Here is a 10945-nt window from a genome sequence, read left to right as displayed (position 1 = left end):
ACCACTTTACTGTAAATAGGATAATAGAGCAGAAACTCAAGGCTCCTACGAAGTAGGGGCAAAGCTATCCGAGCAGCTGGGAGCTGGAGGTCGAGGGCCATACACGCTTTGCTTGGGAGAGCTTTGAATCACCCTCCCCTCAGTGAGAATCCTTGCGTCTGGTCCCAGCGGGAGCATGAAGATGTGGTAGGTTGGCAAACCCTGGGCGCCTAGGAGTGAGTGCCACTTGCGCTCACAGCAGCCTCCCCCGACTCCCCCAGGGGGCTGGGGGGAAATCGGAGTTTGTGACTTACCCGCCCTGGGACCCTTCCAGGGAGCCCGCCACATACCACCTCCCTTTCAGAGGCTCTGTGAGCTCAGAATGAAAAGGCTGGACCCGGGCTGGCACGTGGTATTTCCCCCCCTTTCCTTTCTAAACACCTTGGCTGGAGGGAGGGTCCCACATGACCAGACCCATTTCCCCGGCCGCGCCCCCAGCTCCTACCCCAAGTTCACAGCCCCCGGCAGCCGCACAGAATCTCCCTGAAGGTGTTCCTGAGCTCCGGGCTGCGGAAGGCGTAGATGAGGGGGTCGAGGACAGAGTTGCACATGACCAGCACCAGGTAGGTGTCGAAGTGGGCGGTGTAGCAGACGCAGTAGGGGTCGGTGGGGCAGGTGATGATGAGCACCAGGTGGACAAAGAAGGGTGCCCAGCAGACCACAAAGACGCCCAGCAGGATGGTGACAGTGACGGCGCCCTTGAGGCAGGAGCGTGGCGGCGGGGCGGCAATGCGCTGCACATGCAGCCGGGCGGACAGGAGCATGTGCAGGTAGAGGGTGGCCATGAGCAGCAGCATGGCGAAGAACAGCGTGACGAGGCACACGATGACCGTCTTGCTCTCGGAGTAGACGATGAAGAGCACGCCGCAGACGCCACAGCCCGCCCAGATGGCCACGATCAGGGCGCGCACCTTCCCCACCGTCACGATGCTGTGGTAGCGGAGGGCGTAGAAGATGGTGACGTACCTGTCCACGGCGATGGCCAGGAGGTTGCAGATGGAGGCCACCAGGGAGATGCAGATCACGGAGTCGAAGACGTTGTCCATGTGCTGCAGGAACCGGTCCTCAAAGGCCAGGGCGTCGCTGTTGACCACGGCGATCATGATGGTCTCCAGCGCGTTGGACAGGCTCACCAGCATGTCGGCCGCGGCCAGGCTGCACAGGAGCAGGTACATGGGCGAGTGCAGGTTGCTGTTGCGGACCACGGCCAGGATGACCAGGACGTTCTCCAGCAGGCTGACGATGCCCAGCACCAGGAAGACCTCGGGCTGGATGAAGACCTGCTTGCAGAGCCCGTCGTTGCTGTAGTTGCCCTGGGCGGGGGCCGGGGGGTGCTCTGAGCCATGAGGCAGCGTGGGCTGGGCAGTCAGTGGGCAGCACGAGGCGTTCATGGCTGACAGGTGGGCCGCCTGCAGGGCCACGGGGTGCTGCTGCTGCTGCTGCTGCTCTCAGGAAAGGAGAGGATTCCCTCCAGAGACCTGCTGTGGATGCTTGTCCAGTACAGACTTGGGTACGGATACCTCCCAGAATGAAAGATGGGGAGAGACACACAGACAGACAGAGAGAGAGTCAGCTGGGAGACACACAGAGGACGTGGCCCGGCCTGTCCAAGGCCAGCCCTTTTGTACTTACTCTTCCCTGCTGTCTTCGGCCCCTTCCCTGTTGCCCCCTCTCCCATCCCCACTTGGGCACAGGGAACTGGCCACTGGTTGCTACAGTTACGGCTCTTTTCACAGCAAGACGGAGGATGTAGTACCTCTTGGTGGAAGTGAGGGGAGAACACTCAGTGTTCCGACACTGGCTGGAGGCGAACAACTCTTACTTCATCTTCAGCTCAGCGGAGGGATCGCTGCTTGCCCACCCCAAGCCCCGTCTGACTGACAGCAGGTACCAGCGCCAGGCTCAGGCAGCGGGATTGAAAAGCAGGCTGGTGCCCCCTGCTGGCCAGACTGCACTTCTGTTTGCGGGCTCTTCCCAGCAGTTGGTCCTGGAAACTGCAGTTGGGCATCTTGTCCATCCATTTACTCCTTCCTTCCTTCATTGTCAAGTAAACATTCCTGAGAACCTACTATGTGTTAAGTCTATGCTGTGTGCTTTATACTGTGGTGAGCAAGACAGACATGCCACCCTGTGTCCCCTAGGCTCAGAGTCTGGGGCGGGAGACAAGGAATCAGAGAATTGTATTTCAGTGGGTACATGCTTGGATGGAAGGCCAGGGGGATGAAGCCGGGGGGCCAGCTTGAATGGTCAGGGGAAGTCCCTGGGGGAGGAGCATAGAAGGTTTGACTCTGAGGAAGAAGGGGGTGGGAGGAAGAAGGCGGTGGTTTCTAATGTTGCCCGTGGGAGCCGTCCCTTGGAGGGGGGTGCAGGGGTCCCGCCCGGCCTCCAGGATACGAGTCACGGAGGGCGAGGACCTGGGCGAGTGTGTGTTCAGGTTTGCCAGGTGCGCAGCGGCGTAGCCAGGGTTGGGAGCTGTTGAAAAGGACACTTGGTGTTTTTGAAGAAACTGAAGTGGTTTGGTCCGGCTGCAACATGGAGCTGGGAGACACACTTTGAGAAACCGGGCTGCAAAGGTGTTTCTTTTTCTTTTTCTTTTCTTAAGGTGAGAAGTGCCTTCTAAAAAAAAAGGATGGTGTCAGCTCTCTTTGGGAGTTCAGACCGTGTCCTGAAAGTGGTGGGGGGCCGTGGGCCAAAGGGCTTTGGGCAGGGCGGGGCTGAGGTGCATCTGCTTTGGAGAGACTGCTGGTTCCAGGTGGGGACTGGATTGGAAGGGGAGGAGCCTGGAGGCCAGGGCTGCACAGACCCAGAGCGAGATGACGGTGCCCTGAAGCAAGGAGGTGGCTGCGGGGCCCGAGAGGGGTGGACAGAGAGTGTGGGAGGTGGCAGCTCGGAGACTCGAGAGTAGTTGTGTCTGAGACTGTGGCCAAGGGAACTCGGGGAGATGCCCCCACCTGCTTCTCAAGTGCCAGGCCGGATGGTGATCTTCGAGCTGGAAAATGTGAAAGGCAGATTTCAGCTGTTGGCGGGAACGTGGCAGGTTTTATGCCGCACACAGGGTCACACAGAGCCTGGAAGGACTGGGTCCCCTTGCACCTCCACGCGTACACACAGACACACCCACACACTCCAGAAGGGCTAAGGAGCCGGCTAATTATCACCTAGCTCTGTATGTCAGTGTGAGTGTGAGACAGAGGATGTGTGCACATGGAAATAGACGGACATTTAGCCTGTTTATAAAACACTGGAGTGGAGAGATCTTAGTAAGATGGGTCACCCCAAATTTGGTGCAGATGAGGTACTGTAAGCCCAGTCAAAGACAGGCAGGAAGAAGCATTTGCCACGGGCAAATTTACTGCCCCTCGTAGAGAACCAGCACTGTCACGTTAATAAGACAGAGATGGATTGCCTCTTGGATAATTGGTCAACAGATGGAACTGGGAGTCCACTGAGCAGGAAACGCGAATGGCTAATAAGCATGAAAAAATGTTCAGCCTCCAGGGGAGTCGGGGAAGGGAAAGTCAGACCGAGACTTCGGTACCGTTTCTCCAGTTCGACTGACAAGAATTCAGAAGATGTGGAACTCAGGAGAGAATGTTGGGGGGAGAGCCTCGGGCACCCCCAGTGTCTGTGATGAGTCTCACCATTTGTGAGGGTCCATGGACATAAAAACTGTGCCCGGGTGGGGAGCTCGGTCTGTACACTGAAGGGCGGGAGAAATGCAGCTTCTGTTCATTTGCAACAGAGCAACTTCTGATGCTAAACCGGCTGCCTTCTAGGAAATAAAACACAGTCTTAATCCTTTCGAGGCTTCTTCTGCCTCCTCACCTGCTGGGTCATCGCCAGCGGTGTCTTTATGGGGTCTTGGTCTGTGGTTTCAGTGCGCAGGTCTTACCCAGACCACAGAGCCAATCGGGTGTCTTCCCTGCTCTGTGGTTGGAACGTGCTGAGCCGGGACATCTTTCTCTGCTCCCACCTTTTTGTTCTGTGCGTCCTGTGCAGAGAGCAGGTGGGGCCGGGCCCTTCACACCCGTGTCTCAGAACCCCCTCCTTGCTACTGAGTGTTGGTTTGATCCTCTCTAAACATTACTCCCACTCGCCTGGGGGAGCTGCACAGGTGCAGGACGAATTTTAATGGAATGAATTGGCTTTATGAAGAACAATGGCAAGGCAGAACGGTCTCGTCAGTGGTTACCGTATGTTGTTGGCACATGTGGGGGTGTCCAGGTTGCATCTTTTACAATAAGCTGCAACATGGAGATTCCTAAGCGATGCTCCACCTGGACATTCTCTCTGCTCCAAAGCTCTTCCCTGGCGTACTTCTTGAATCTTTCAAGACCCATTTCAAGTGGGAACCATTTTTCATAGCTGTCCTCAAACTTCACGCAGCCGTTCATTCCTCCTCCTTCACTCACCCTGTCCGGGTGGGCTCATCACCCTTCCCTCACTCTCAAGACTTGCAGAATGCCACGTCTTTGGAGGTCACGTCCGAGGCCAACAAAAGGGGGCAGCATTGCCCAGAGGTCCAATTAGAAACAATTAGACTTTGTCATGATCTTAATTGTTTCTCTGGAGGCGCGGCCTCTGCTGCCTGCGTTCCCCGCTTCCACCTCTGTTTTCAGCTGCCTGCTGCAGGACAGTTCCCTCTGGGCTCAGTGTCCACCTTCTCTGCCAGGTCCCTGAGCTCAGGGCTCCACCCACACTCTGCTCCATCCCTGATGTAGGGGAGGGGTCGTGACCTTCCTAGCCTGGTCAAGTTCAGCTTGGAAGAGGGGGAAGTGCAAGCCACAGGAGGCAACCCTCAACTAACGAGACCCGGAGCCAATAGGTACACTCTCCAGCCTCCTGGCCTTCAAATGGGCAACAGGGATGCCTCGTATGCCGCCCAGAGGTCCTCGTGAGATCAAACCTCATTACCTACAGCAGCGACCTGGATAACATGTCCATGGAGGCTCCCTCGTAACTTTAATTCTGTTGATTGCTCTCACTGCCCACCCAGGAAAAAGCCTGTTGTCCTTTCTTTTTCTGTTCTGGGAGACAGAAACTTTCACCGAGATGCATTAAAAACTTTATCTCAGTGGGGAACATACCGTCTTGAAATTTTTGGAAGAGGGGAGTGTGCCAGAGCCTCGGGGAACTTCCCCAACAGGATCTGCCTGTCCCAGGGGAGCAGCAGGGAGGTAAAGGGGTTGGAAGTAAGACAGCAGAGAGGTCCAGGCCACACCTGCCGTCGGAGGTGGGTAACGGGAAGTCAGCGAGAACGGACATTACCGTGGGCCGTGGTGTGCGGGGCCCAGCGCCAATGTCTGTGGAGGTGAGAATTAAAATGACCTGATACAACAGCCTTATCGTGAATGTTACTGTCATTCTTTATGGGTGAGGGCACTGAGAATTTAGTAATTTCCTGAAAGTCACACAGACAGAGGATGATCTCTGGCTGCTGAGCTGGAGCGCTCACCCCTAATGTTATAATGCCTCTGCAGGTTTTGAAAATAGCTGTTTGGAACCCAGCTGTGGGGACCAGGATTTGGGGAGAGTTCTTGTCCCTGGGACAAATGGCGAGGGCCAGCCAGGACTCAGGCCTGTACAGAGCAGAGTTTGGGGTGCTCCCGGCAATGAATATACAAGCTAGGATCCAAGCTATCCCACAATGAAAGGGCTTGATGATGGAGAAAACTTACAAGACTATCCTTTAACTATTGAAAAAACCCCTAAGAAGTGTGTACTCAGCCTACATTTCCCCATAGTATGGCCAACCACTCTTCATCAGTGTTCATTCTCGCCTTAGTAATAAAAATCCCAACATTAGCTCGAATCAGGCCCATGGCTATCTTTCAGGGCCTACGTTTACCAGACTCCCTTGCAGCTTGATGGCCACTGTGGTATGAACAGAAGCAAGAGCAGCGCTTTTCTGTCATTCTGTTTAAAGTGATGAGCATAGCCCTGGCTGGATGGCTCAGTTGGTTGGAGTGTTATCCTGTACACCAAAAGGTTGTGGGTTCGACACCCAGGTGGGGGTAACTGATCGATGTTGCCCTCTTACATCAGTGTTTCTTTCTCTCTCTCCCTAAAAATCAATAAAACATATCCATGGATGAGGATCTAAAAAAAAGTGGTGAGCATACTCTCCCTTGATACCAGCTGGCTGTTTATAAGGATGGGATAGAAGAACTATAGTCCACTTTGGCCCAGGATTGGAAACCATATGGTACAGATGGCCAATCTACCTCATTTGCTTTGAACCTCTTCCTTTGGGACTGTTCCATGAAAGAGAAATACCCTTTCACAGTCATGCACTGCAAAGAGACACTTTGACCAATGACAGCATGTACAATGGCGGTCCCATAAGATTGTTGTGGAGCTGAAAGGTTCCTATTGCCTAGTGATGTTCGTAGCCATCATCACGTCACTGTGGACAATGGTCCTCGGGTGTCTGAGGTGGTGCTGGTGTGAACACACCTCCCGCCTGCCTGTTGTGTAAAAGTGTAGCACCCACAATTATGTACAGCACGTAACACTCAATAATAATCATGATAAACGACTATGTTGTGGTTTGTGTGTTTACTGTACTATACTCTTTGTCATGACTGTGAGGTGCCTTGTTTCTACTCACAAAACGTCTGCTGTGAACCAGTATGTCCTGCACGCCGATAGCCGCCTCAGAGGTCTCCTGTTTACTACGTCTGGCACTTAATTGCATTATTTTCTCCTGCACTTATTTCCTCTCCTGTTGTTCTGTGCAGCGACCCGCCGTGTGGGCCGGGCAGCCCAGGAGCAGCGGGAGCGCACACGGCCTCCGTGTGTCATGGGCTGGACCATCTAGGCAAGTGTCGGTGCGCTCTGCGATGTTCACCCGACGGCGAAATAGCCTGGCGTCACGTTTCTCAAAACGTAGCCCCATCGCTGAGCGGCACAGGAGTGCGTTTTGCGTTACTAAAAGTTCGGGCCTTGTTGCGGCAGCCCTTCAGATTGTTCCTGAACTGATATACAACCACAGTACAGTGATGCAACTTTACTTTCCCCACTGGAAAGAAGGGGAAGGATTTTTTTTTTTTTAATGTATCCACCCATCACACAGTGACTGAGTGGCATCTGTGTGCCTGGTACTATGCCAGGGGCTGGTGATGCAAAGATGAGAAGTCACAGTTCCTGCCTCCACGGGGCTCCTGGTCTGGTTGTAGAGACTGGACGCCGTGCAGGCCGATGACACAGGTGTGAGAAAGTGTTTGGGGGGCTGAGCCCCTTGCGGCTTGTTAGAGGAGGCACGGCATTGCCTGTGGCCTCTGGCCAGTGCACATGTGGCCTGCACAGAGCCAACAGGAAGTGGTCGGACAGTGACTCTGCAGTTGGCTGCCCTTGAGCAGGGGGATGTACGTGGCGAACTAGAAAGCATCCATGAAGCAGTGGCCTGTGCGCTTAGGGGACCTCTCTGGGGATGAAGGACGGGCTTCCATTCTTGCCGAGGTATGGAGGCTGTGAGTCTCCTCCCACTACGTGTTGTGCGTGGCCTGTGGAGGTGTGTGTGGCCTGTGGAGGTGTGCGGGGCCCGTGGAGGTGTGTGCAGGCTCTACGAGTAAGGAAGAGCCCCTAGCAATGGGTCTAAAATGGTTTAAATGAACACAAAAAGGGATTTGCTTTTTGTCCCGCTTAATGAAAATTTAAGGGGGGTCACAGATTCAGATGTATCTGGATTCAAGGCTCAATGAATGTAACAAGGACCCAGGTGGTATTAGCTCCCGCTGCCATAGCAAAATACCATAGACTGGATGGCTTAAACAATGACAGTTATTGTGACACTTTCTGGTGGGTGGAAAGTCGAGATGAAGGTCTGGCATGGTTGGTGTGCTGGCGAGAGCTTTCTTCCTGGCTCGTCAGGGAGGCTCCGTGCTGTGTCCTCACAGCTGCCAGCAGCTTCAGACCTGCGTGGCCAGAATTCAAGTCCAATAGATGCAAGATTCCCAGATCACCTCTCCCTGCATCTGATTGGACAGGGCACACATGCCTGAGCCAATCGCTGTGGACAGGGAAATGCAATGCCTGGATTGGCCAGGGCTAAGTCATGTGCTCAACTCTGGAGCCCGGAAGTAAGTTGGAAGGACTTGAATTCCATGAACTTAGAGTAGAGGGTGATCTCCTTGAGGGAAATGTGGTTCTGTTCCCTGACGATGTTTCACAGCAGGCCCAGTCCAAGTGCACTGCAATAATGAACACCATCAATTAATTATCTTTACATTTTCCTCATTGCGTCGACTGCGAGAGGCTTTTAGAAGAACCACAGAGGGGCGTGACTGACTGAATGGCTCACAGGTAAAATCATGTTTGAACTTCGAGACAGTGAAAGCGTTTTCTGGGAGGTCGAGGGCAGCTTGGAATTGTTGCTTTTTCTGGGTTTGGAAACAAGCTTTGCCAGTTAGCCGTGTGACTTTGAGCTGGTTACTATGGCTCTCCTTGCCTCAGTTTCCCTGTCTATAAAATGGGTGTAATTATAGTGCCTAGTTCGTGGGGTTTGAAGGAGGATGACCTGATTTCATGGACATCGTCTCAGACAGCAGTGTCTGTCTGTCAAGTTCTCTGCTATGAATCAGTTCCTATTCTGTGCCCTGGGAGGAAGCCCCAGCAGGTGGCACATAAGGCCCAGGAGAAGGAGGGACAGGTTCTAACACACTTGGCAAGTGGGGGATCATCTTTTCCTGTGAGCTCACAGGAAAGTGAAGGGCCAGATCTAGGGGTAGGTGCGGAATAAAATATGGAACTTTGCAAGAATGAGCGCCGCATCCTCATTCAGGAGTCGCGCGGATAACCGTCCTGGTATCGACACACGGGAGGGAAGCAGTGTGGGGAGACCTGGGCAAACACTGTGTTCCTCGTTCTTGGAAAAGCGTCTGGCGCTCAACAAATGTTTGTTGAATGGATGAGTGTCCGTGGGTGTGCAAAGGGAGGACTGGCATATCACCGAGTGTCCTGGTCTCGCAGGGCTGGGCTGGTGTCAACAGAGGTCAGAAGGGGTTTGCGCTTTCTCTAAGTGGCGCCTTCGCAAACAGCTGTCTGATTGTGTGCTGCAGCCGCAGTGCGTTTTCCGAGTTTCCCCCAGTACTTTGCAGGTGTTCTCTCCCCAATCCGTTTGGGAAGCGTCGTCGGTGCCAGATGTGTGAATAGAGAAGAGTGATGTTTAGCTAGGAAAAAAACCATATGGGTATTCTGGGACCCGACTGCCAGATTAGGAACGCTTGGGTGGTCTTTTTTTTAAAGTGAAAACCCAGCAGAATAACTGGTGTTTCAGAGCGCTCACACGGTAGGGGTAGATTGTTTTCCTAGTGCATTTCTGTATTTTTAGATGTTTCTAAACAAGGACCGTTGACGTTTCCAGGACCGTTGACGTCACCGTGCTTAGCTCAGCTTGGAGCCCACAATCCCAGGTTCAGGGTTTAAGGCCAGGTGACCAGGTACAGCATGGTTGTTCAGTACATCAGCAAGGACAGATCAGTGGTCTGGGCTGGGTTGAGCAAGCCCCCCACAAGGGTTTCTGTGAGGCTGTTGAGGACATTCAGGGAGGTGAGTGGGTGCTCAGTCCTGGGTGGGAACACAGCAGGCCGGGGCCCGTGTTTGCTGCGGGGAACGGGGAATGACTGCCCTGTGACAAACCGGGGTCTGTTGTTCTCGTCCATGAGGATGTCTGGAGGTAGACGTTGGCTCAGCGGTTTCAGGGTTCCCGTCTGTACAACCCCCATGATGTTGCTCTCCTGTGGGCTCGCTGGTGGCCACATGGTGGTGGCAGCTCCACATGTCACATCTACAGCAGGAAGGAGATGGAAGCCACTGGGACTTGTTCCCCTTTGTGAGGAAAGACACCTCTTTCTTCCCAAGTGTTCCCCAGTGGAATTACGATTATGCCTCAGTGGCTGGAGCTGGGGCATGTGCTTGACCATAGCTGCAAGGGAGGCTGGGAGATTAGGGTAAAGGTTCACATGATTGATCACCTTGAGCACATTGTCCCCCTTCTCCCCACCCGAGGAAGATGTCACACCTGAGTTCTCCAGAAGCAGGTGCTGAGATGGAGTTGGGCACACAGGATGTCGGTTAGGGGTCAACACGTCTGGAAGGGGAGGGGAGCGAGCAGGGCCACGCAGAGGAAGAAGGGCAGACCTGACAGCTCTCAGCCCGCCTTGGGGCGCTCTGGGGCATATGCGGTGCCTCCGCATCACCCCTGTTGGGCTGGAGTGGCCCGGCCTTTCCCCCCACCGTGTGATCAGTCAGTCATTGGATGTGGGCTGGGCAGGACGAGGCGGTCACCTTAGGCTAGACGGCATTCTGCAGCTGGCAAGTCCCGGAGGAACTGTAGCTGGAGGCCTCTTGCTCTCAACCAAGGCAAGTCCTACTTTGAAGAGAGACCTGGGCGGTGCGGCTCCTTATTTGTCTAAATGGCATGCAGAAGAAAATGAGCTCTATTTTTCAACTCAGTGCCCAAATATTTTAATACTGTGCACTGAATACATTTTTGTTTCCTGATTAATTTTAAGATTTATTTTTACTTATATTTTAGGTTTCTAATATTTTCTGTGCCTGTACATCTCCATTTATTTACATTTTTTATTTATTGATTTTTAGAGAAATACAGGAGTGTGGTGGGGGGGGGGTGGAGAGAGGCAGAGATAGAGAAACATCGATTTGTCCTTCTGCTTACTGATGTGCTCATTGGATGATTCTCGTATGTACCCGGACCAGGAATCGAACCACAACTGTGGCGTTTAGGGATGATGCTGTCATCCACTGAACTACATGGCCTGGGACTTTGCATCTTTTATTGAGATATACATACCACAACATTAATGATTTTAAAGTTTGCAGTTCAATGGCCTTTAGTGTAGAGTCAAACTTTGGTTCTCAGATGTCTCCCATCTTGAACAATTCG

At 53.4% G+C, this 10945-nt stretch overlaps 1 protein-coding gene across 1 annotated transcript; it reads right to left on the bottom strand.

Moving 5' to 3' along the window:
* Positions 1 to 491: 491 nt before the first annotated feature.
* On the bottom strand, positions 492 to 1442 carry MC3R (melanocortin 3 receptor). The gene has a single exon (XM_037133674.2). It carries the CDS (start codon positions 1428 to 1430, stop codon positions 492 to 494), a length of 939 nt encoding a protein of 312 aa, XP_036989569.2. The 5' UTR covers positions 1431 to 1442.
* Between the last annotated feature and the right edge of the window lie 9503 nt (positions 1443 to 10945).

This window comes from Artibeus jamaicensis, unplaced genomic scaffold (assembly GCF_021234435.1).
Source record: "Artibeus jamaicensis isolate MK-2021 breed Jamaican fruit bat unplaced genomic scaffold, CSHL_Jam_final contig_685, whole genome shotgun sequence".
Classification (NCBI taxonomy): Eukaryota; Metazoa; Chordata; class Mammalia; order Chiroptera; family Phyllostomidae; genus Artibeus; species Artibeus jamaicensis.
This window is presented reverse-complemented; position numbering and strand designations above follow the sequence as displayed.